Source organism: Triticum aestivum, chromosome 4D (genome assembly GCF_018294505.1).
Source record: "Triticum aestivum cultivar Chinese Spring chromosome 4D, IWGSC CS RefSeq v2.1, whole genome shotgun sequence".
In the NCBI taxonomy this organism is placed as follows: Eukaryota; Viridiplantae; Streptophyta; class Magnoliopsida; order Poales; family Poaceae; genus Triticum; species Triticum aestivum.
The window spans coordinates 394,901,787-394,927,809 of NC_057805.1; the positions used below are offsets into that span (position 1 = coordinate 394,901,787).

The window sequence follows — 26,023 nt, forward strand, 5'->3', positions numbered from 1 at the left end:
CTCATGTTGGCAACCAATAGATGTATCTTTTTTTATTCGTTTGCAAAACTATGTGAAACATTTTTATTTGTATCCAGCTTGTAAAACTATAATATTTTTATTCGGTAAAACTATGTTATTTGACAATCTGTTTGAATGCAAATCAATGTAAATATTAGGCGGCCACGCCTGCACATATGGGTCGGCGCGTTGGGCGTGCTGCCGACCCAAATCTAAAGAGGGCGGACGCAAAGTGGGCGGCCGACCCAAAACGGACAAAAAGCGAACGAAATCGCCGTCCGTTTGGGTCGGCCCGTTGGAGTTGCTCTAATAGAGACCAGTAAGGCTAACACACTAACGGCTGCCCAGTCATCAGATCCTGCATTCCATAATCACCCAAACCCATTCCATAACCATGGAGACGGCAACAAACAAACCGTAGGAGCTAGCACAACGGGACACAAGCGGCACAGGAGAAAATTTCGGTGCACGCACCGCACCGCATCCCCGCGCTAGCTTTCGAAATTCAAAATTCAAAATTCAAACAAACCACGGGCAGAGGATCGCGGAACGTCCTCCTGATCCACCCTTTCCTCTTTTCCCGTACGCATGCAGCAGCCAGCAGGCGGCAGGCAGGCAGGAGAGCAAGAGGAGGAACGGCAGCCCCAAAAGCAGAGGAGAAGATTTCGGCGTTTTCCTCAAACAGCCACCTGATCGTATCTCATCATCGCCCGCCCCTCCGACAACCGCGGCCAGAAATAGAGCACGACCGGCCCGTCCCGTCCGTGCGCGAGCCTCTGAAGGGCGGGCCCAGACGGAAGCCACGGACGGACGTGGGAGAGGTGGGACGGCCGAAACCATAGTCGCCCACCACCTCCGCGATCAGCTCGCCGAGCCAGCACAGTGCACAGCGAGCACACAGCGTTCCGCATTCCCGCCCACCTTTTTCCATCGCCAGAGCATCCAACGCCCTTTTTAACCACCCCCTCCCTCCCTCCCCCCCATTCCGATCTCAATCTCGTCTCCAAAGCCTCCGTCCACCTTCGCCTCCACCCCTGCCAAACCCAAAACCCTAGCGCTCGCATTCCCCCCACCCCTGGCTCACCGGTGACCACCACCCATGGCGTCCATGTCCCCGGTGACGCCCGCGGCGGCCGAGCCCAGGCGCTCCACGCGCCTGCTGTCCAACACCAAGCCGGCCGACGCCGACGCGGAGGCCGAGGTCGACGCTGAGCTCGAGCGCGAGACGTCGCACCGCGGCAAGCGCCCGCGCAAGGCGGCGGGGATGGGCACCGGCACCCGGAAGAGAGCGGCCAAGGGCAAGCGGAAGGAGCCGGAGTCGTCGTCGTCGGCGGCGGCTGGGGCGATGGAGGTGGAGGATGCCGGCAGCGGGATCAACGGCGACGTGTACCCGGAGGAGATGAAATTGATCGAGGAGGAAGAGGAGCAGGCCGACCCTGGAGAGGAGGGCTCCGCGGAGACGCGTGGCGCCAGGAAGAGGGTGGCCCCGCCGCGCGCCCAGAGGAGGCCGGACGCCTCGGCGGACCACTTCGTGGGCGAGCCTATCCCGGATGACAAGGCCAGGCGACGCTGGCCGAGCCGCTACGAAACCAAGGTATATATGGCGTCTATCTTCTCTTGTCAGCACGTAGCTAAGCTGGTAGGCGCGCATCATGTTCTTCTTTCATGCACCGGAAATGCCGACTGAAAATTTCCTCTACTTTGGGCCGCAGGATTCTGATTCACGCTCTAGGCGGTATGTTTTGTTTAGCTCTTGATCTCACCTTGTTGTAAATGGAGCTCCTTTTGCGCTGCTTTTAATATGTAAACCGGATCTTCCATTTGTGCATGCAGATCTAATGATCCGGAGGAGGAAATTGGCGCTCGATGCCACTACACATCTGCATGTGTGGATGATGCAATCTTCAACCTCAATGATGATGTCTATGTGAAGGTGAACCATTTTTACTACTGAGTGCGGATAAATTGTTACTCAGTTCGTTTAATATATTTGTTAGTTGCATTGATTATTCATCGACTGCCATTATCTTCTTAGCTAGAAGGTTAATTTGTAAAACATGATTGCAGCGTATGAAGATGATTAATACAGTCTGTGTTACTGCCGTTTTTGCTATGCCAACTGTTGAAGTGTTGTGCTTCTTTTTACTCAGTTCGTTTTTGTTTCTAGCCATTCAATTTGTGACTGCAAAATGCATGCACTCAGGATACTGTGCTGTGTATGCTAGAATTTGCATATAAACTAAATTCTATTGGATGATGGTGATTAAAGACGTGCATGTAAATCAACTTCCGAATTTATTGATTGATGATTGTCAAGGTATTGGTTCCTTTTAGCACACTAGGACTAGTATAAGTTTGTCTTCTGGGATCTCTCCTGCATCATACCGAGAGGCCTTCTTATTTACTCCAAAATATTTTGTCAACCTTTTTCATGTGTTTGAATTCACTCTGTGGTCCTGTGTTCTTAATTTAAATCAAGATTGTTTGAGCTATTAATTGGTTTCTTTTCTTCTTCCTGATTTCCCACAGTACAACTCTTTTTCTCGTGTTATATCTTCAATTCAAATGTTTAAATTTATTGTCCCAAATTATGTGTGAATGAATGTGATCTGTGTTACTTCAAATTTTAAGAAATGTCATGGATAATGTTCAAGCTCTTTTAATTTCGTTTGCATGACGGGTATAGGCAAAATATTCTATGTTTTTATCTGCATTCTTCTTGTTTATAAGCTACTCCCTCTGTCCCAAAATGTTCATAGTGTCAAAAATGATCTTACATTTTGGGACAGAGGGAGTATGTTTTAACGAAGTTTACTGATCATGCTATTATTTTGAGTGACTGCAGGCTGGTCCCAATGAGGAAAATTACATTGGCCGGATTACAGAGTTTTTTGAAGGAACCGATCATGTTTTATATTTCACATGCCGTTGGTTTTTCCGTGCTGAAGATACGGTATGTCATGAAGAAGTTTTTTTTCCTAAACGCAATTCAGCATGTACCTAAGACATATTTGCAGGTCATCTCACCCAACTTGCTAGAGGTCCATGATCATGAACATGATCGGAAGCGTGTTTTCCTTTCAGAGGAAAAGAATGATAACATGATTGAGTCAATAATTTCTAAACTAAATATCATTTATGTTGACCCAAGTGTAAGTTATTTGTTCTTTCTTTCAAGCAAAAGAGTTTTTGCTACATACTAGTACTTGTCATGCTTCTGCTGATCTTTTTGTTGTTATTTTGTGAAACATTTACAGAAGACACCTCAAGAAAGAGATCAGTTAATATCAAATTCTGATTTGTATTACGACATGTCGTACTCAGTTGCATATTCAACATTTGCAAATATTCCAGCAGGTAACCATTTCTGGATAGTTACATCTGTTGCAACCATCATAGGTATATCACCTAGTTTATTTTTTATTCCTTGTAAGCATCTTAAAAGATATATAGACTTGGATGGCCTGATCATGAACTTATACTGAACTGGTACAGGACAGTACTGATTTAATACATCTCAGAAGTACATTCGGCGAAATAAAAGAATGTATTGATCAACATTGTATACCATGAAAAATCCTGTCATGTTTATTCTGTTGTAGAAAACGATGGTGCAACAGACAGTGAAGTGGCATCAGATATTTCCTGTGAAGAGGGGAAACCAGTGGCTGACCCTGTGGGATCATCTGATGCACAAAGGGAAACAGCAACTCTGCTGGATCTTTACTCTGGATGTGGTGCCATGTCAACCGGGCTTTGCCTGGGTGCTGCATTGTCCGGCATCAAACTAAATACTGTACGTTGTGTGCCTATTGTCTTGATACTTTAGCTGACCCTGAAGGTACCATAACTGACATTCTTAGTGTTGTTCTCGTGCAGAAATGGGCTGTAGACATGAATGAATATGCTTGCAACAGTCTAAAGCATAACCATCCTGGCACCCAGGTACTAGTTGAAATTGGCAAAGTGCCACTGAGTTGCATTCCCTCTTTTTGACTGTGCTGCATTCCCTCTTTCATCAACTAACTTGTACGATGTTGCTACTGAGTTGTAGGTACGAAATGAGAAGGCCGAAGATTTTCTTGCGCTCCTCAAGCACTGGAATGCACTCTGTAAGAAGTATGTTGTCCACAGTAGCAACTCTTCTGGCTCTGACCTGGCTCAGATGTCAAATGATGACGAAGACGATAAAAATGAAGCTCTACCAAATGATCTATTTGAGGTAGAGAGGCTTCTTGATATATGCTATGGCGATCCTAATAAAACAGGAAACGATGGCCTGTGGTTCAAGGTACTATAGACTTGATTGCTCAAATAACCTATTTGTGTAGTTCAAGTAATCTATTGTTTCCTTGCTTGTATTATTCTGCACTTATTACTTAGAACGTTAGTTATATCATTTTTATCTAAAGGTAGGAATTATGTTTATAGGTGCGGTGGAAAACATATGATCCTAGTCATGACTCATGGGAGCCAATTGATGGACTCAGGTTGGTATCTTTTTCATTACATTTATCTTCATATATTTTCGCCAATAGTGCCTCATCCTTGTTCGCATTTCAGCGATTCCCCTGAGTGTATTAAGGAATTTGTTCAGAGAGGATATAGGGAATCTATTTTGCCCTTGCCTGTAAGTAAATTCCTCCTTGTTCCTTTTGGGTTAGTTTTCATGTGGCGTCTAATTCGTTATTTCTCAAAGGGCTCTGTTGATGTTATCTGTGGGGGTCCTCCCTGCCAAGGCATCAGTGGATTGAACAGATTCAGGAATTACAATGAGCCGCTGGAAGATGATAGAAACAAACAGTTGGTTGTCTTTATGGATGTTGTTAACTATCTGCGACCTAAATATGTTCTGATGGAAAATGTCGTAGACATTCTAAAATTTGCAGATGGATTCCTGGGGCGATATGCGCTTAGTCGTCTTGTCTCCATGAGATACCAAGCTAGGCTTGGATTGATGGTTGCAGGATGTTATGGGTTACCTCAGTTTAGGATGCGGGCCTTTCTGTGGGGATCTCTTCCTTCTGGGGTTTGTCTCTTTTCTGTGTTATTTTTTTACCTTGTGACACTACTGCTGAATAAGAAGGTACACTTGGCAATGTAGGTTCTCCCAAAATTCCCGCTTCCAACGCATGATGTTGTTAAGCGAGGAGTCGTACCCAATGCATTTTCGGTATGAAAATACATCACTGCCCACCATGTTTCTGTGATCAATTTTCTTGAACACTATTTTTGCTATTATTTTTTCTAACTAAACGTTGTTCTGTCCTCAGCAATGTCTCGTTGCATACGATGAAATAGATGACAAACGTTTAAAGAAAGCTCTTGTCCTTCAAGATGCACTATCTGATTTACCAAAGGTCAGCATTGACTTTTTTACTCTATTCATCTATTTCTGGAATGCTGCTTGAATTTTGTTATGACTCTATGAATTGTAATGTTTTCTACAGGTTCCAAACTATCAACCTAATGATCTGATGGAAAATCGCATTAACCCCAAAACAGAGTTCCAGCGCTACATCCGGCTTAGCCGTAAAGGTGTGACCTCTTGAGTGTGCAAACTTCATGACTTTACTTTTTAATGAAATTTCCTTTCATTTGTTATGCCTTCTGTCTTTGCATACCCCGAGTCTCACTTTTTTTTTATGTTTCCAATATTCTGGGTGGCTCAATGATGTCACCTTGCCATAGTTTTCACTATTATAATGTTTGTGTATGATTTCATGATTATGTTACTGTTCTAAGTTATTCTGTTCTGTCATTTATCTGAAGACATGGAGGATTACTCATTTGGAGATGCTACTCCTAGTCCTAAGGCATGTCAACTGTTTGATCATCAGCCGCTAGAGTTAAGCACTGATGATTATCAAAGAGTGAAGCAGATTCCTTTTAGAAAGGCAAGCTAGTGCTGATCAGTCTCATGTTCTTTCTCTTGTTGCCAACCTTCCGTTTCTTACCAATTATTCTATTCCAGGGGGCCAACTTCCGTGATTTGAAGGGTGTCCAGGTTGGAGAAAATAACACTGTTGAGTTTAATCCACACATTCCTCGTGTGTTTCTGCCTTCTGGAAAACCTTTGGTACTTGAATCTTTTGTGGAGTAGTTTCATCAGCTGTAATGTATGTATATTTCGCAAGTATTAATCATCCTTGCCTCTCTGCCAGGTGCCTTACTATGCCATGACCTACATCAAGGGGAAATCACCGAAGTAAGTATGCTGATGATCCTTCTGTGTTATTTGTAGAACTATACTGTTAACACTTGTCATGTTGCTTCTCAGACCATTCGGACGCCTGTGGTGGGATGAAACTGTTCCAACAGTTGTCACCAGAGCTGAGCCCCACAACCAGGTAAGCCATTAACAAATTTCTGGTCTTCATTATGATTTTATAACTTGCCGATTGCTTGTATTATGACTGAACATGGATGGTGTTTTGCAGATTATCTTGCACCCCAACCAGCATCGAGTTCTGACCGTCCGCGAAAACGCACGGTTACAAGGCTTTCCAGACTATTACAGGCTCTTTGGCCCTATAAAGCAGAAGTAAGTTCTAAGTTGATCAACTCGACATCATCCAGTAGTGCATTGCACTGAAAGGAACTACAACTGTATGGTTTCTGTAAGGCCAGTAGCTCTGAATCTCTGGACTGTCTTTAGTATGAAGCTGATTTGTGTGTGCTGTGCACGTTTTATGCAGATATATTCAGGTTGGCAATGCGGTTGCTGTTCCCGTTGCTCGAGCTCTGGGATATTCCCTTGGACAGGCTTACCGTGGTGCATTGGTTGGAGGGCAGCCACTGTTCGAACTGCCTGAGAATTTTGCTTCTGTGGGTCAAGCAGCAGCCACAGCATCACCTGTAGGAGTAGTGGAGAAGTAGTGGAGGCAGAATAGTTATTTGACCTGCTGTTGATTTGGGTCATATACTTGCGTGAGATGTCGAAACATTGTCATTTATCATGGAAAACTGGTGGTCCAACTCTTGAAACGTTTGTAACTTAATTGAGGTTGAGATGTAGCCCGATTCAAAACTGGTGGCACAAGCTATTCCTTCAGATTCAGATATTGAGAGGAAATGGAGGTTCTGATTAAACCGCTATACTGTGGTCTGTATGTATTTTGCACTTCTGCTAGACCACATCTCTTCCGGAGGGAATGAAAAGCTATTGCAGCTTTAGAATTGTGTGTCTGTCTATTCCTTTAGAATGAAAAGCTATTGCAGCTATTGCCCCTATGCAGAAATTTGACAAATTCTTGGTGTAGCATCTGCAATATCTTATTTGGTTTGTCATCACTCAATAGTAGAAGCATACTGTTCTTTGAACTGAAAAATACTCCTCAACCTATAATAGAACTCTATTCCTACTGTGTTTTAAATTTTGAGATACTCAACAAGATTGAAACATATTGTCTCTATGTAAACAGTTGTCCTCTTATGTTTTCTTTCAGAGTTCACTCTGATGATTCTGTACTAGTATATCAGAATCATTTTCACTAATTGTGATTTCAGTGTAGCCGAATATGATTTCAGAAGTTTTAGGTACACAACAGATTGCAGCTCTTCATGCTACTTCTGAATTACATGATACCAACACGACAGCCGCTGTACCAGGGACCTGGCTCCGCACATTCACTCAATATGTTTCCCGAAATATAAATTGTTATCTGTATTATGTGTGTGATATGTTTTGCCTGAACTTGTTCATGTCCACAAATCCACATTTCATGATTTTATTTGATCCATACCTGCAGGCAGGTGCAGATGTAAAATCTACTGACCCCGGCACTCCCTTGCCCCTTGGTGGGGCCAACTACTGATTGATGCTAAAGGGTGGTGCAGACTATAGTATCCCAAATACTCCAGTGTGTTTTATTTTAGTTTACGGCGCATTATTTTGTAGTGATTAAAATTACAGCTTTGTTAACTGGATTTTTCTACATTACCCCATAACATGGCAACAGCCAATGTGCCATGATCACCATGGTTGACAGGCACTACACTGGAATCGATCCGCGCCTTCATGGACGAGAATGTGGCTGTCAGGCCTAGACCTGACGATCTGAATCTCTCAAATTCTCTCAAGAAACCTGATGTAACCGAAGCTGCCGCCCAGCGTGACATTACGGCTTGGCGCCGAGCCAGTCAATCCCTCCCCTCCGTGACGCATCCAACAGCTCACAATGAACTTACTATTTCGGCACTGTTCACCGTCCGGCAAATCACCTTTCTTATGCCGCTTCTCCCATTTGATGTTACTTATTATACCGTGGACTACAAGAGAAGGACTTCGACAGTTCGACTCATCAACTGGCTCAGCTACGGCCTGCGATGGCACGGTAAACACGAGCATTAATGCGGTTTTGACAGCTCCGCTCCAGCGGCCTTCAACCCCCCGTTCTGCCTTCAGGCTAAAAATGGAGAAAACATAAAGGACAGCAATGGCGAGTGTCCAAGAAATGTGAGGAAACCTACGCCACCCAAGCCTACTTCCCTTGCCCCGTCTCTCCAGCTCCGTTTCGACCCCTTCTTTCTCTTCTTCTTTTGCGAAAGAACAGGGGAAAAAAGGAAGGTACATCATCATGGATGCTTCGACTCCCTCGCGTTTTCACGTCTTCGGTTCGAATTTCAGTGTCGCAGAGCCGAAGAATTTAATTTGTTTACCATGAAATCTGGTTTTGCATTTGCGTGGTTACCATTGTGTTGTTGTTTTTTTTTTTTTTGCGAATAAGCGTGGTTACCATTGATCCTTTTTTGCGGGAATTTACGTCGATTGCAAAATTGGTGATCATCTTAGGTCTGAAATCTCTAGCTCGCCATGGCTGCAGGGGTTCATTATGGGGAGGGCGACGGCGGCGAGGAGCTAGCGGCGTTCCGACCCAGAGCATCTTCTGGGGGGTGGAGTCATCTTCACCGGGAAGAGCTCCATCGTGGCGAGCTGCGCGGGACGCTAACGAGGAATCCTCCCATCAGCAATGGACGACTCGCCCCTAAGCCGCGGACCCCTGGGCCCCCTGCTAGGTAGTGGTCCACTGGACCCGTCGTCGTCGGGAGATTCAGGTGGCTCGGGTGGATCGCCGTCGGGAGATTCGGATAGCTCGGGTGGATCGTCGTCGTCGGAATCCCCGCCGTCTCCCTCCAGCTCACAATCGTCCACGCAGTCGACCCCGCCGCCAGGGTCCGAGGACTCGGCGCCGTCGCCGCCCTCGCCGTCTCTGTCACCGCCGCCGGCTACGCCAGCAGGTACCAGCGGGTCGCCCCCGGCTACGCCAGCAGGTACCAGCGGGTCGCCCCCGGGTCAATCATCGCCGCCGGGATCAAATGCCATCCCGTCTCCGCAGGCTCCGAAGAACAGCGGGGGCGGCGACGGCTCCTCGGAGAGCGGGGGCGGTTCCAAGGGCGGGGGCGGTTCGAGCGGCCGCGGCAAGGGCGGGAGCAAGCAAGACGGTTCTCCTCCCGTGGAGGCCGTGGTCGTCGGCGTGGTGATCGGGGTCCTGGTCTTCGCCCTGCTGCTGTGCATCGCCGCGTGCGTGTGCTGCGCCAGGAGGAAGAAGAAGAAGCCGCCCATGGCCATGCCCTTCTACACCGACCAGCATGGTACGGCCGGCGCGCGCGCGCATCGCATGCATCGTGCCCATTCCATTCACCATGGAGATTCTTGGCAGAGATCTAACTATGACCATGGCGGCGCGCGGGCGCGTGCAGGGAACGTGTACTACGCGAACAACATGCCGAGCCCGTGGCAGCAGAGCGGCGGCCCGTCGGACGGGCACGGCGGCGTGGGGTGGCACCTGCAGTACCCGCAGGGACAGGGGCCGCTGAGCGAGGAGATGACGATGAGCGGGTCGCACGGGTCGGGGTCGTCGATGCCCCCGCCGCCGCCGGCCATCTTCGGGTCGCAGAGCTCGTTCACGTACGAGGAGCTGGCGTCGGCCACGGGCGGGTTCTCCAAGGCGAACCTGCTGGGGCAGGGCGGGTTCGGGTACGTGTACAAGGGCGTGCTGCCGGGCAGCGGCAAGGAGGTGGCGGTGAAGCAGCTCAAGGCCGGCAGCGGGCAGGGCGAGCGCGAGTTCCAGGCGGAGGTGGAGATCATCAGCCGCGTCCACCACCGCCACCTCGTCTCCCTCGTCGGCTACTGCATCGCCGGCGCCTCCCAGCGCCTGCTCGTCTACGAGTTCGTCGCCAACGACACCCTCGAGCGCCACCTCCACGGGAAGGACCTGCCGGTCATGGACTGGCCCAAGAGGCTCGCCATCGCGCTCGGCTCCGCCAAGGGCCTGGCGTACCTGCACGAAGACTGTAAGTTTCTTCTCCTCTTCTTCTGGCCACATCGATCCATGGCGTTCTACGTCCTTCTGATGTCGTGCATTATCAAGGCAATCCAAGGATCATCCACCGTGACATCAAGGCGGCCAACATTCTCTTGGACGAAAATTTCGAGGCCAAGGTGATTAATCTGTGAGATTTGTGAATCACAGTGCACGAAATTTGTAAGATTTGGAGTGAAAACTGGTACGAATGTTGGCAGGTCGCGGATTTCGGGCTCGCCAAGTTGACGACGGACAACAACACCCACGTCTCCACGCGCGTCATGGGAACGTTCGGGTGAGCAGAGCACGCACGCACGCTGAGCAGAGCAGAGCAGCAAGTGTCGCCATTGCGGCACCATGGGAGCAGAGCTCGAGCGTTAATGTCTTCTCCGCTGGTGGCTCGTGCAGGTACCTGGCGCCGGAGTACGCCTCCAGCGGCAAGCTGACGGACAAGTCGGACGTCTTCTCCTTCGGCGTCATGATGCTCGAGCTCATCACCGGCCGGCGGCCCGTCGACCCCAGCAACTACATGGAGGACAGCCTGGTGGACTGGGCGAGGCCGCTCCTGGCGCGCGCGCTGTCGGAGGGCGGCAGCTTCGACGAGGTGGTCGACCAGCGCCTGGAGAACAAGTACGACCGGCAGGAGATGGAGCGCATGGCCGCCAGCGCCGCCGCCGCCGTCCGGCACTCCGCCAAGCGCCGCCCCAAGATGAAACAGGTGGAGATCGATCGATCGATCGACAGCTCTCGATCGATGCTGAGCAACTCGCCGTGAGCTGACAGTGATTCTTGCACCGTTTGTACAGATCGTTCGCGCGCTGGAGGGCGACGCGTCGCTGGACGACCTGAACGAAGGGATGAAGCCAGGGCAGAGCATGATATACAGCTCCGACGAGTCCGGGAGCTACGCGGCCAACATTAACAGGCTTTGGCAGGTCGCGTTCGAGAGTAGCGAGGAGTACACCAACGAGTACAGCGGGACGGGGGAGTCGGGGGAGACAACACAACGGCATCACTAACCATTAATCCCTTCGAGGAGCTCTTCACCGTATATATGGATCTGTGATGTAAGTTGGCCGTGTAAAGGGAATCGTTTGGTGTATATACGTACGAGGACGAGGTGTACACTATGGTTGATGATGATGTAACTGCTTCAATGCTTGTGAATCGGTGCTGTATTATCGTGTAAATTTGATGTATCCGTGTACTTACATGATGTAATGCGCAGCTCTTCGGTTGTATTAGCTCAGTGGAAAGAGAACTTCAATGGAGAGCCTCGATATGTGGCATTGTTAGAGCATCCCTAGTCCTGTCCTTAAAATCCTTTGACTCCTAAAATATTTCTGGTTTGAGGAGTTAGAGCATCTCTAGCCCTTGATGGATGATCTAGCGGCCAATTGGATCGTACGCTAGATTGAATTGTGCACTGTACACTTTATAGTCGGTCGATCAGGCGCAATCGATCGTACTAGGGTTAACCTTAATGTGTGTGTGAAACACAAACCCTAGCCGCCACACTCCCTCCACCTAGATCGCGCATGCGGAGCTAGAACCCTGACGCGTGATGCTCAAATTCTTGTACATGTGGATACCTTGGAGGTGTTGTACATGCGGTGCTTGGGTGAATTGTTCATGGGATGTGGTAGGAGTTGTACGTGGGATCGCGGGGAGGAGGAGTGTGACTACATCGGCATTGACGCATGACATCGACAGCCTTTCACTGCATTGCGCATCAAGAGGTAATTCATGGCTCCATTCTCGATTACTTCCAGGATTTCCTGGGATCAATGCGGTAGAAAATTTTGATTTATGCTAGCGTAGCCTACATGTTATCCTACAGGAAAGACCACGGATGTCCTCGTCCCCTCCACCGCGATTGGCCCCCCTCCAATGGCACCGGCCAACGCGAAGAGGCACCGTCGCCCGACAGTGAAGGCTAGGACCCACTCCGAAGACATCCCCCCCCCCCCCCCCCCCCGCCGAGCTTACGCCATCTTCTCCACCTCCGGTCACTCCGCCTCATCCGCCGCCTCCTACAGCCACCGATGTCGGCGAAGAGGATCATGCTAGAGAGGTGACTAACACAATGTAGAAGATGTAAATACTCTTCTTCTTATTGTTTTTTGATGAATGTTGACAATGCAATACAAAAGGTAGTTGAAGAATCACATGATGTTCATATTTGGTGATGATTTTTTGTCATTGTAGTGCGCAAAACAAGCCAGACAACTTGTTGGATTTCATTACGGTGTTGGGTGATAGCAACACCATTGATCTCGATGATATTGTCATGCCTATGGCGTATGAAAGCCAAAGTGATCGAGGGAGTCTCAAAGTAGAGGGGCTCGATTGACCCACAAGGCCACAAGCTATGAAGAAGAAAAATGGCGAGGTCGGTGAACTACAAGGTCAAGGAGGTCATTGTGTTGTGCGATTCTTGGATGAACATCTCACTTGATGCCACAGTTGAGTCCATCAAACCAATGAAATCTTTTGGAAGAGGAATTAATGAGCATTGTGCAAGTCGTGTGACTATTACCTCCAACCACACATAATGATCTCTTGCCCACCTTTGGAGTGTCATCCAAGATCAACACAATTGTTTGTCCAGTTGTGTTGATCATCTAAACATAGCACCACTGAGTGAAGTGCCAATAAACGATTATGAACCAATCATCTAAGAGTGCAAGCAACGAAGCAAATAGGGGTGGCATTAAGGGGTCCTCTCTCACCATTGCTACAAGGGGCTCCAAGTAAATGAGAAGTGAGCTAGGAAAACCATGAAATAACACCAACAGTGGCAAGATTGAGCGTCTCCATTGATGCTGAAAGTGCAACTGATCCCCGGCTGGTTTTGGTAATTCATAACAACATATAGCTCATTGAACTAATATCCTCTCAAGATGAATATTTCAGGAAGCTCGGTGAACGGCATGGCATGGACTAGAAATTTGGACCCCTCAAAATGCTAAGGACACATATGGGCAAAAGCTCAAGACTATTCATTTTATTTTAAGTGATCCAAGATCACATTGACTCCATAGGAAAGGCAATACTATTAAAAGGGGATGAGGTGTTGCTTAATGGCTTGCTTGCTCAAATGCTTAGTGATATTGCTCCAAAGCCCTCAACCACTTTCTCCATCCAAATATGTCAAAACCCTAAACTCCAACTCGGCCCCACCGATTCTTTCTATCCGGCGCCACTGAGTTCATATGACATAGCCACTGCCAGAAACCCTAACAGTTCGGTCTCACCAATACGGGTCTCGGTCTCACCGAGATGGCCTTGCCAACGCTCTATGACTTTTGCATTTATTTCGGTCTCACCGAGTTATGCAATCGGTCTCACCGAGTTGGCTTGACATTCTCTCTATTGCGTTATTGCTTCAATTCGGTCTCACCAGTTGATGCAATCGGTGCCACCGATATGATGTTTGCCCTAAAGCCCTAGCACATCGGTCCCACCGAGTTGTTCCAGTCGTTCCCATTGAGATTCCTAATGTTCACATTTTGAACTAATCGGTCCCACCGAGTTTAGCTATTCGGTCTCACCGAGTTGGGTCAAATGTGTGTAACGGTTGGATTTTGTGTGGAGGCTATATATACCCCTCCACCCCCTTCTCCATATGTGAGAGAGCCATCAGAACGTGCCTACACTTCCATCATACATTTTTTGAGAGAGAACCACCGACTCATGTGTTGAGATCAAGATATTCCAATCCTACCATAAGAATCTTGATTTCTAGCCTTCCCCAAGTTGCTTTCCACTCAAATCATCTTTCCACCATATCCAAATCTATGTGAGAGAGTTGAGTATTGGGGAGACTATCATTTGAAGCACAAGAGCAAGGAGTTCATCATCAACACACCATCTATTACTTTTTGGAGAGTGGTGTCTCCTAGATTGGTTAGGTGTCGCTTGGGAGCCTCCGTCAAGTTGTGGAGTTGAACCAAGAAGTTTGTAAGGGCAAGGAGATCGCCTACTTCATGAAGATCTACTCGAGTGAGGCAAGTCCTTCATGGGCGATGGTCATGGTGGGATAGACAAGGTTGCTTCTTCATGGACCCTTCGTGGGTGGAGTCCTCCGTGGACTCGCGCAACCGTTACCCTTTGTGGGTTGAAGTCTCCGTCAACGTGGATGTCCAAAAATCTCTGTGTCTTCATTGCGTTTGCACTCTCCAAACCCTTCCCTTTACCTTCATATGCAATGTTCTACTTTTCGCTGTTGCACTCTTAGAATTGCATGTGTAGGTTGATTGCTTGATTTGTGTTAATTGCTAAAATCGGCCCACAACTAAAATTGGGAAAATGATTGATTTTGATTTGGTCAAGTAGTCTAATCACCCCCCTCTAGATATACTTCCGATCCTACAAGTGGTATCAGAGATTTGGTCTCCTTTTGCCTTGATTTTCATAGCTTTGGTGATCATAGCCTTGGTTTCACAACTTAGGAGAGTATGGCGTTTAGTGAGGGAAATTACCACCGTAGAGGTCATTGCTTTGATGGTACTAATTTTGCTAGTTGGAAGCATAAGATGAAAATGCATATTCTTGGTCATAACCTCGCCATTTGGGCTGTTGTGCATATTGGATATCAAGGTGATTTCTTTGAGGATGGAAAAGAACCAGATCATGAAGCGACAGCGAAAGAAATGAAGATGTTGCAATACAATGCTCAAGCTTGTGATATTCTCTTCAACGGATTGTGCCCCAAAGAATTCGACAAAATCAGCCGCCTTGAGAATGCAAAGGAAATTTGGGATACTTTGGTTGATATGCACGAAGGTACCGAGTCCATCAAGGAATCCAAATTGGATGTGCTTTAAAGTCAACTTGACAAGTTCAAGATGAAGGATGGTGAAGGAGCTGCCGAGATGTACTCTAGGCTTGCTCTCATCACAAATGAGATTGTCGGCTTAGGAAGCGAAGAGATGACCGACAAATTCATCATCAAGAAGATCCTAAGAGCCTTGGATGGAAAGTATGATACCGTGTGCACCTTGATCCAAATGATGCCCAACTACAAAGATCTCAAGCCCACGGAAGTCATTGGTAGAATTGTTGCTCATGAGATGTCACTTAAGGATAAGGAAGAGCTCCACAACAAGTCAAGTGGTGCTTACAAAGCTTCAAGTGATGCTCCTACAACATCAAGTGAGAAGCAAGTCTCCAATGAAGAATTGAGCTTAATGGTGAAGAACTTCAACAAGTTCTACAAGAATAGAAGCAAATAGAGAAGCTCCAAGTCAAGGTCCTACAATGACACTACTCCAATGAGTGTACGGCTCCCTACACGAAAAGAGAAGATTCACCAAAAAGGAGGAGTAGAAGAGATGAATCACCTCCAAGAGAGAGAAGGAGTAGAGATGATCGTTATAAACAAAGACCCTCTCGTAGAAGCAAGGATTCGGAAAGGAAGGACAAGTCATCAAAGAGCTACACAAGACGTATACATTAAGCTCACATTGGTGAATGTGTATCCGGTTCCGACTCCGACAACTACTCCGAGAGAAGCTACCACTCCGACTCCGAATATACTCAAGATGAAGGTGTTGCCGGTCTTGCACTTGTGTCATCCAACTCCTATGACATATTTGACTCACCAAATGAAGGAATTGGAAGATTCTTCATGACTAAAGGCCCTAAGGTATCACACCCCAAGTATGTTGATTTCAACAGTGATGAAGATGATTTGCTAGGTGATGATGATTTACTTGTTGACAACACTAGTGATGAAAACTATGATGAACTTGCTAATAAAGATGAAACGAGTGACAATGATAAGAAGGAGATTGAGCGTCTAACTAAAGAACTAAACACTCTTAAGTTAGCGCATGAAACAACTCTAAAGGATCATAGAGAGCTCCTAAGGACTCATGAGAAGCTATGCTTCAAGAAGCTGAATTTAGAGCAAGAGCATGAGTTCCTAAAAGCTATCAATGATGATCTTCAAAAGAAGAGTTCTTCTTATCTTGCCAAACGTCTCCTCTTGTCTACTTATATGCCACAGGTAAGAAATAAGAGCAAGAAAGATTCTTCCTCTAGTAGTAACAATAACCATGCTAAATCCAATATTGTTGCTTCTAGTAGTCCTCTTGATTCCCCTAATGATTCTCTTATCCAAGTTACACTTGAGCAAGAAAATAGCTTATTGAAGGGAATTATAGAGAAAGGTGTTTACAAGAGCCTTGCCAGAAGTAAGCAATTTGAGGAAATTGTACGCAAGCAAGGAAGGCACCGGAAGAATCAAGGTGTTGGTTTTGAACGAAAGTTCAATGCCAATGGATTTGAGTGGGAAGAAGATCAATACCCCAAGACGAAGTTCGTTCCTCAACAAGAGAAGTATGACCCCACTTCTTTCAAGGGAACACAAGCTCAAGATGATCTTCCACCACAAGACCACAAGCTAAAAGGCAAGGACAAGCTTCAAGAAAAGATTGACTCATTTGAAGAAGCTCGTAAGGCCATGGTCAAGTGGGTTCCCAAGACTACATCAAGTTCTACTTCATCAAGTACGACTACAACTCCAAGGATTCCCATAAAGTTGATGTGGATCCCAAAGAAGAACTAGAGTGTTCTTGAGGGTGACTCCACCAACATACTTCACTCATATTCATTTTGGCAAGGACATGTGCAATCAACTTCCATATCTTGCACTAGTTCATGGAGTCACAAACCCTCTTGTTGGTAAGACAAGGGACAAGGTAACCTAATGCTTTCATGGACATCATCACATGTGTAATTCACTCTTATGTCTATGGATATCCTTGCATGTTCCTTGTGGGACTAACCCATGTAGGTATTGAAAGTGCAACACTCCAATGGATTTCTCCAAAAGATCTACATCAACATTGAGCATCCACATCTTCAACATCTACATGAAGTCATCATCGACAAAACCTAAGGTTGGCTCATCCCTCTTTGGGGGATATCACATCTAGGGGTAGCTTTTCTCTAAGAATTGAGCTAAAGCATCTCTAATGGTGTGAACACATCAATGCTTTATGTAAAATTGGTAACCCCACTTGTGCTTAAACAATGAGTATGACCTACGATCAAATGTTCTCATTTGACTCCTCAGTCAATATACTCATATATAGATGACCTAGTCATCGCCAATTGCTTGATAGATGCTAGAATTGTTTGTGCATGCTTGGTCACATATATCATTTGCTATCTTATTGTGTGAGCATGTTGGTTGCATAATTTCTCCATTCGAGGACATCCATTGTGGTTTTAATTGTTTGGTTTTTATTGGCCAAATGGATGGAAAAGAATGCCTAAGTACCCCCTCTAGCTATCCATGCTTTTTCTCGTCTCAACGTCTATTCATGCCACATCACAAAATTTTGAACAAGTCTTTTTCGGACCCTCCGGGTGAGGAGCACTCGGAGCCACCGATCCGTCAAGGGCTGGCTTCCAAAACCTTCTTGTGAATTTTGGTCAGACCAACACATTCTTACCTACTCCCACCAAAACCACTAGATTGATCTAGGTTTTCCCCTCAGTGCCACCGATTACAATGACTCGGTCTCACCGAGTTGCAGTAACTGCAAGCAGTTTTGCATATCGATGCCACCGAGAAATTCCATTCAGTGCCACCGACAACGTCTGGGTATATATACTCTACGTGCCCGTTTGGTTGAAAATTTCTTCAAACCTCACGAGTCCGCGCCCCAGCACTGCCGCCCCTTGGTCTTCGGATCATCGTCGTCTCCGCGTGTGTGTCGTAGCCGCAGGTCTCCGCTACTGTCAACGGGATTCCTCTCCGCCGTTGCCGCCGTAGCGAACCGTCACCAAGTTAGGGTATGTGTAAGTGCATCTAGTGCCCCTTAGTGATTTTGGTGTATTGAAGACTTATAGGTTAAGGGACTAATGTGTTTATGAGTGTACACAGGTCTATAAGTCTATGAGGAGTTTGATATTTAAAGAGAAAGTCGACCCCTAAAAATGAAGTTCTTCGACTGAAGACTTTGGATTTCTGAAGACTTTCTGAAGACTTTGAAAGTGAAGAAATTGGTGTGACCTTGAAGACTTGGTATTCATTTGAGGAACATGAAGCGTGAAGACTTTTGTTTTTGTAGTTTCATTTTCTCTTTCTTGAGTCATAGGAAACACCGTACTGTTAAAGGGGGTCGAGGAAATACTAAGGAAAAATTTCCATGTGATGCTCAACTCAAAATCCTACACCTACCAATCCCTTCGAGTGAAGCCATTGGAAATCTCATACAGTTCAGTCATATTCTTCAGTGACAGAGACGAAGTTCTTCTGGTCTCTGAGGAATTTGTTCTGACCGAGGAGTTAGGAATTCGCCAGTGCGGATTGCCTACACAGTGAGGAACATGATAGCCCTGAGGAATTCGATACTCAAATTTCCGACCGTTGCTGTGCTATGCGCCAGCTGTCCCAAAATATCTACCCACCTAACGGTCATATCATTGAAGGGCATTTATGTCTTATCATGCCGGGCTGCTCCCTAGGCTATAAATAGCCGCTCCCTACAACCACTAGCTGGTTGGCTGCTCCGAGAGAAACTGACACTTGTCATTTGAGAGCATCCCATCCTCCGAGGACTTTGAGCGAAAATCATCAAGTGAGGAAAACCCAAACCCAAAACACCCACAAACCCAAAGTGCTTGAGCATCACTAAAGAGATTGATCCTGTGTGGATCCGACGCTTGTTACCTTTGAAGACTGTGCTTCTTCCAGACGGTTAGGCATCATGGTCTAGAGCATCCAAGAGGAAATTGTGGATCGCCGAGTGACCGAGTTTGTGAAGGTTCGGAAGTCACCTGAAGACTTACCACGAGTGATTGGGCGAGGTCTGTGTGACCTTAGCTCAAGGAGAATATGGTGAGGACTTGGTGTCCTGGACTGTGTGTTCAGGACTGGGTGTCCGGGACTGTGTGTCCTCAGGTTTAAATACCTAGCCGCTCCAACCAGATCTACAACTGAGACAGCAGTTGGAACTGGTCTACCAAATCATTGTCTTCACCAAGACAACTGGTTCTATTTCCTCAACTCTTTCATTTCCTCATAACTGTGTTGTGCACTTGTTCATATCTGTGTTTGAAGACTTTGACTGAAGACTTTCTCAATTTCCTCAGTTCAATTTCTTCAGTCTGTTTGTCTTCATCCTGTGCTATCCTGTGTTTACGCTTTCTGTACTCTGTGCTTGTCCTCATTTCATCATGATGACTATGCTTGTGTTCTGCTATGCATACTTTTGAGTACTTATTCCGCTGCAAGTAGTTCTTCGCTAAGGAATTTCCTCAGCCACAAATTCCTCAGTGAAGAATTCATAAAAATCGCCTATTCACCCCCCTCTAGTCGATATAACGCACTTTCAATTGGTATGAGAGCAAGGTACTCCCTTGTTCTGTGTGATTTTGGTTTAACCACCTGGAGTTTTAGTTATGTCGACAGCAGGTATGAAGAAAGTGACATGCCCCATCTTTGACGGTCACGAGTATCCCAAGTGGAAGGCCATGATGAAGAAGCGCCTCATGGCAATGAACAGCGAACTGTGGACCGTCACTGAGATTGGTCTTACCGATTTGTGCAAGACGGCGGAAGCTGATGACATTCGCAAGTACACTCTTCTCAACCTCACGGCGAAGGACGTCATCTGCTCCTGTCTGTCTCAAAATCAGTTCAGGAACATTATGCATCTCGATCAAGCGAAGCCTATCTGGGACCGTCTCTCTGATGTCTATGAAGGTCATCGAACCCGTCATGATCCTTGGTTGAGGACTTCAAGGAATCTCTCAAATCAATGACATTCGAACCAGAATCATCATCCTCCTCACCATGCCTTATGGCAGATGGTGAAAAGGTAACTGAATGCTATCTGTCTGAATCCAGTGATGATGAATCTGGTGATGAATTTGGACCCAGTTATGTCAAACTTGCTTCCCTTGCCGCTAAACAACAAAGAGCTTTGGAAAAGGTTCACAACATGCTTAGTAAGAGCGATGATATGTTGGGTGAAGAAATGGATCAGTCAAAAGCTTTGGCTGAAAGTCTTCAGAGACTTCATACTAAGTATGACACCCTTCAAGATCAACATAACACTCTCTTATCTGATCATGAGAAGCTTTCTTATGAATTTCTTCAAAGAAAGCAAGATCTTGAGAAGCTAAGAGTGAGTTATGAAGATCTTCAGAAGGAGCGCGATTCATTACTTGCTCAACAAATCAGCGCTGCTCAGGAAGAATTTGTTCCTGTTGGAAATATGCCCTAGAGGAAATAATAAAATGGTTATTATTATATTTTCTTGTTCATGATAATTGTCTATTGTTCATGCTTTAATTGTGTTATCCGAAAATCGTAATACATGTGTGAATACATAGACCATAACATGTCCCTAGTGAGCCTCTAGTTGACTAGCTCGTTGATCAATAGATGGTTATGGTTTCCTGACCATGGACATTGGATGTCACTGATAACGGGATCACATCATTAGGAGAATGATGTGATGGACAAGACCCAATCCTAAGCATAGCACTAGATCGTGTAGTTCGTTTGCTAAAGCTTTTCTAATGTCAAGTATCATTTCCTTAGACCATGAGATCGTGCAACTCCCGGATACCGTAGGAATGCTTTGGGTGTACCAAACGTCACAACGTAACTGGGTGGCTATAAAGGTGCACTACAGGTATCTCCGAAAGTGTCTGTTGGGTTGCCTCGGATCGAGACTGGGATTTGTTACTCCGTATGACGGAGAGGTATCTCTGGGCCCACTCGTTATTGCATCATCATAATGAGCTCAATGTGACTAAGTAGTTAGTCACGGGATCATGCATTACGGAACGAGTAAAGTGACTTGCCGGTAACGAGATTGAATGAGGTATTGGGATACCGACGATCGAATCTCGGGCAAGTAAAGTACCGATTGACAAAGGGAATTGTATACGGGATTGCTTGAATCCTCGACATCGTGGTTCATCCGATGAGATCATCGTGGAACATGTGGGAGCCAACATGGGTATCCAGATCCCGCTGTTGGTTATTGGCTAGAGAGGTGTCTCGGTCATGTCTGCATGATTCCCGAACCCGTAGGGTCTACACACTTAAGGTTCGATGATGCTAGGGTTATAAGGAAGGTTTGTATGTGATTACCGAATGTTGTTCGGAGTCCCGGATGAGATCCCGGATGTCATGAGGAGTTCCAGAATGGTCTGGAGGTAAAGATTTATATATGGGAAGTCACCATACGGTCATCGGAAATATTCGGGGGTATACCGGTATTGTACCGGGACCACCGGAGGGGTTCCGGGGGTCCACCGGGAGGGTCCACCTGCCTCGGAGGGCCTTATGGGCTGTAGGTGGAAGGGAACCAGCCCTTGGTGGGCTGGGCACCAACCCCCCTAGGGCCCATGCGCCTAGGGTTTGGGGGGAACCCTAAAGGGGGGCGCCCCCCTTGCTTGGGGGGCAAGCTCCCTCCTCCCTTGGCCGCCGCCTCCCCTCTAGATCTCAACTAGAGGGGCCGGCCCCCTTCCCCCTTCTCCCTATAAATAGAAGGGTGAGGGGAGGGCTGCAGCACCACATCCAAGGCACAGCCCCTCCCCTCCCCAACACCTCTCCTCCTCCGCGTGCGCTTGGCGAAGCCCTGCCGGAGAACTGTCACTCCACCACCACCACGCCGTCGTGCTGTTGTTGGAGCCTTCTTCCTCAACCTCTCCCTCCTCCTTGCTGGATCAAGGCGTGGGAGACGTCACCGCTCCGTACGTGTGTTGAACGCGGAGGTGCCGTCCGTCCGGCGCTTGGATCATCGGTGATTTGGATCACGACGAGTACGACTCCATCAACCCCGTTCTCTTGAACGCTTCCGCTCGCGATCTACAAGGGTATGTAGATGCACTCCTCCCCTCTCGTTGCTAGTAAACTCCATAGATTGATCTTGGTGATGCGTAGAAAATTTTAATTTCTGCTACGATCCCCAACAGTTCCTCCATGTTTGAAATGCATTGAACGTGAATCTGCTAATTCTTCACCTGAATGTTCAAATGCTTCTAATGCTACAAATTCTTCAACTGTCTCTGCTATCACTAATTCCTCATCTGAGGACATTGCTAGTATCACTGACGATGCAGGGCTGAAGGAATTGTACATGACAGGCATGTACAAAAGCCTCAAAGGGCATCAGACTCTTTGTGATGTGCTTAAAAAGTAGATCCTCAACAGGAACCCTAGGAAAGAGGGTATTGCCTTTGAGAGGAAACTCAATGCTGATGGTACATATTGGAAGCCTGAGCAGTACCCCTAAACTTCATGGGTTGCTGCAAAGGGACCTCCAGTTGATCCATCTAATTTATCTGGCTTTACATGTGAATCTTTTCATTCTTCTGATGAGTCATTTGACTCCAACTATAAACTGTTTAAAAATCAGAATGGTGAAGTATTTGCTAGATATGTTGGCACTAACTACAGGAACGGTTCTCCTATGAAGAAAATCTGGGTTCCCAAAAGGTGCCTTGAAAGTCTTCAGGTGAATGTCCTCATGACACCACCTGTGAAGAATAGGAACCCCATATCAAATTCTTCACATGGACCAAATTCTTCATATGGATACAAGTCCTCATACGGACCAAATTCCTCACGTGGATCAAATTCCTCAAAAGGATCAAAGTCCTCATATGAACATCATTGTGCTAACAACTCTGTTTCGCAGGGAAGAGCCAAGGGCTATGAATATGAGCATTATTCTTCTAATCATTATGTTCATAAGTCCTCGAAGAATTTCTCTGCTTATTCATATGCTTACCCTAACTCCTCTTATGTGAAACGAAATGGATTGGCTTCTATGCCACCTTTTTCGTATGGAGCTCGCAGAGTGATGAACTCTTTGCCACCCCTTCAGATGTGGGTGGTGAAGAAAAAGAACTAATCTTTTATGCAGGGTCAGGTCTCCAGATGTGCGTGAACGTCTGAAGAATTTGCTGGAGACCCGAGAACTGCCTGAAAGGACGCAGGCTAATCATGAAGAAATGAACTTTCATTTCTCACGTCCTCATACTGCTTTAACTATTGCATTGCTTGATGAAATTGGTCTGATGAATTGTGATGTCATATTCTTCATTGATGAAGTATATGAAGTTCGTAAGCTGCACTAATTCATCTGCAGGATGATCAACCCAAAGCCACTGAGTGGGTCCTCGATAGTGGATGTACAAATCATATGACTGGTGACAAGAATCTATTGATGGATGCTCCCTTATCACCATCGCATCTGAAGCATATCATCTTCGCTGACAAAGGCAAAAGTCAGGTATTGGGTCTAGGTAAGGTTGCGATCACAAAGGATCGACACATGGACAAAGTCATGCTTGTCGAGTCCTTAGGATACAACCTTATGTCTGTCTCAATGCTTTGTGATCTTGATATGGTTGTTGTCTTTGGCAAGTATCGTTGTGTTGTGGTTATGGAAGCTGACAATTCCAAAGTCTTCGAAGGCTGGCTATGGCATCGACGACTTGGTCATGCAGGCATGAGGAATTTGCACACGCTTGCGAAGAAGAAGCATGTCATTGGCATTGAGAATGTCAAATTCCTCAAGGATCACTTGTGTGGAGCTTGTGAAGCTGGAAAGATGACCAAGGCTAAGCATCCAACAAAGACTATCATGACCACTACTCGCCCATTTGAATTGCTTCATATGGATCTCTTCGGTCCTAACCATTACTCAGCAGTCACAAATGACGCATATCTCTATGGCTTTGTTATTGTTGATGATTACTCTCGATACACATGGGTACACATTGTTACTTACAAACATGAAGTGCAGGAAGTCTTCAAACGATTTTCCTCGAGTGCTTCAACGAACTTCGGTGTGAAGATCAAACACATCAGAAGTGACAATGGAACCGAGTTCAAGGATTCTGGTCTTGATGACTATCTTGATGAACTTGGTATTACTCATGAGTTATCTGCTCCTTACACTCCTCAGCAGAATGGCGTGGTGGAGCGCAAGAACAGAACTCTTGTTGAGATGGCTTGCACTATGCTTGATGAGTACAAGACGCCTCGTCACTTTTGGATTGAGGCAATTTATACTGCGTGCCACATCATCAACAGGGTATATCTTCACAAATTCTTCAAGAAGACTGCCTATGAACTCCTCACGGACAAGAAACCCAATGTGAGTTATTTCAAAGTCTTCGGTGCTAAATGTTGGATTAGAGATCCTCATCACAATGCTAAATTTGCACCGAAAGCACATGAAGGTTTTATGCTTGGTTACGGAAAGGACTCGCACACCTACAGAGTCTTCAACAACGTTCTTCACAAGGTTGTTGAAACTGTAGATGTGCGGTTCGATGAAACTAATGGCTCGCAAAGAGAGCACCTACCTTCTGTGATAGATGAACCAACACCTGAGGAATCTATCAAGTTCAAGGCTACTGAGGATGTCATCCCTACCGAAGAATCTGCTGAAGAATTCATTCCAGAACGTGAAGAACGTCGAGCTAATGCACCTGAAGAAAATGCTGATCAAATTCCTCGACGACAACCAACTCATCCTTGCGTTGCAAAAGAAGTGCAAGTTGAAAAGATCATCGATGACATTGAAGCACCAGGTCCTCTCACACGCTCAAAAGCTTCACATTTATCTAACTTTTATGGGCACTATGCTTTTGTTTCTATCACAGAGCCCACTAAGGTAGATGAATCATTTCTGGAGCCTGAGTGGATTCAGGCCATGCAAGAAGAATTACATCAGTTCGAACTCAACAACGTCTGGGAACTGGTTAAACGTCCAGATCCTAGCAAGCACAATATCATTGGCACAAAGTGGATCTACCGCAACAAGCAAGATGAAAATGGCCTTGTGGTGAGGAATAAGGCACAACTTGTAGCTCAAGGCTACACACATGTTGAAGGAATTGATTTCGATGAAACTTTTGCACCTCTTGCTAGACTTGAAGCTATTCGCATATTACTTGCTTATGCTAACCATCATGATATCACTTTATATCAAATGGATGTGAAAAGTGCATTCCTCAATGGTAAGCTTGAGGAAGAAGTATATGTTGATGATATTATCTTTGGCTGTACTGACCAACGTTATAGTGATGAGTTTGCTTATATGATGAGTGAAGAATATCAAATGTCTATGATGGGAGAGTTGAAATTCTTCTTAGGTCTTCAAATTCGTCAACAGCGCAATGGCATATTCATATCTCAGGAATGTACTGAGGAAATTCGGCATGCAAGATTGCAAAGGCGTCAAAATTCCGATGCCCACAAATGGCCATCTTTGCACTGATGAAAATGGTATTGACTTCGACCAAAAGGTATACCGCTCCATGATTGGTTCTTTATTGTATTTATGTGCATCTAGGCCAGATATTATGCTTAGTGTTTGCATCTGTGCCCGATTTCAAGCTACACCGAAGGAATCACACCATAAGGCTGTGAAACATATTCTTCGATATCTAGCTCACACACCAACACTTGGATTATGGTACCCCAAGGGCTCGGCTTTTGATCTCATTGGATATTCTGACTCTGACTATGCTGGTGATCATGTGGACTGCAAGTCAACATCTAGTACATGTCATTTCCTCGGACGATCTTTGGTCTGTTGGTCCTCGAAGAAACAGAACTGCGTATCACTATCTACTGCTGAAGCTGAGTACATTGTTGCTGGTTCTTGCTGTGCTCAATTGTTGTGGATGAAGCAAACTCTAAAGGACTACGACGTTAATGT

The 26,023-nt window shown here is 46.2% G+C and overlaps 2 protein-coding genes across 2 annotated transcripts; both read left to right on the forward strand.

The window, feature by feature from the left end:
- The first annotated feature begins 994 nt into the window (after nucleotides 1–994).
- Nucleotides 995–7,176, forward strand: LOC123098147 (DNA (cytosine-5)-methyltransferase CMT1). The gene is made up of 21 exons (XM_044520047.1): nucleotides 995–1,594; nucleotides 1,713–1,735; nucleotides 1,834–1,933; nucleotides 2,846–2,953; nucleotides 3,018–3,152; nucleotides 3,258–3,357; nucleotides 3,603–3,796; nucleotides 3,880–3,945; nucleotides 4,055–4,291; nucleotides 4,432–4,490; nucleotides 4,564–4,630; nucleotides 4,700–5,029; nucleotides 5,105–5,173; nucleotides 5,274–5,360; nucleotides 5,451–5,538; nucleotides 5,773–5,897; nucleotides 5,975–6,079; nucleotides 6,165–6,208; nucleotides 6,281–6,350; nucleotides 6,441–6,544; nucleotides 6,699–7,176. The coding sequence occupies exons 1-21, from the start codon at nucleotides 1,100–1,102 to the stop codon at nucleotides 6,877–6,879; spliced, it is 2,787 nt and encodes a 928-aa protein (XP_044375982.1). The 5' UTR covers nucleotides 995–1,099; the 3' UTR covers nucleotides 6,880–7,176.
- Nucleotides 7,177–8,450: 1,274 nt separating this feature from the next.
- Nucleotides 8,451–11,604, forward strand: LOC123098149 (proline-rich receptor-like protein kinase PERK5). Its single transcript, XM_044520048.1, has 7 exons — nucleotides 8,451–8,569; nucleotides 8,826–9,594; nucleotides 9,703–10,296; nucleotides 10,374–10,444; nucleotides 10,526–10,602; nucleotides 10,716–11,025; nucleotides 11,114–11,604. Exons 2-7 carry the CDS (start codon nucleotides 8,973–8,975, stop codon nucleotides 11,324–11,326), a joined length of 1,887 nt encoding a protein of 628 aa, XP_044375983.1. The 5' UTR covers nucleotides 8,451–8,569; nucleotides 8,826–8,972; the 3' UTR covers nucleotides 11,327–11,604.
- Nucleotides 11,605–26,023: the final 14,419 nt, after the last annotated feature.

What these genes read in the sequence shown, in the direction of transcription:
- LOC123098147 (XM_044520047.1), top strand. Translation starts at nt 1,100, where the DNA reads ATGGCGTCCATGTCCCCGGTGACGCCCGCGGCGGCCGAGCCCAGGCGC. An exon ending in AATCTATTTTGCCCTTGCCT is followed by an intron (nt 4,631 to 4,699) that starts GTAAGTAAATTC and finishes TATTTCTCAAAG; the next exon opens with GGCTCTGTTGATGTTATCTG. An exon ending in CACTATCTGATTTACCAAAG is followed by an intron (nt 5,361 to 5,450) that starts GTCAGCATTGAC and finishes TGTTTTCTACAG; the next exon opens with GTTCCAAACTATCAACCTAA.
- LOC123098149 (XM_044520048.1), top strand. Translation starts at nt 8,973, where the DNA reads ATGGACGACTCGCCCCTAAGCCGCGGACCCCTGGGCCCCCTGCTAGGT. An exon ending in ACGAAAATTTCGAGGCCAAG is followed by an intron (nt 10,445 to 10,525) that starts GTGATTAATCTG and finishes GAATGTTGGCAG; the next exon opens with GTCGCGGATTTCGGGCTCGC. An exon ending in GCCGCCCCAAGATGAAACAG is followed by an intron (nt 11,026 to 11,113) that starts GTGGAGATCGAT and finishes CCGTTTGTACAG; the next exon opens with ATCGTTCGCGCGCTGGAGGG.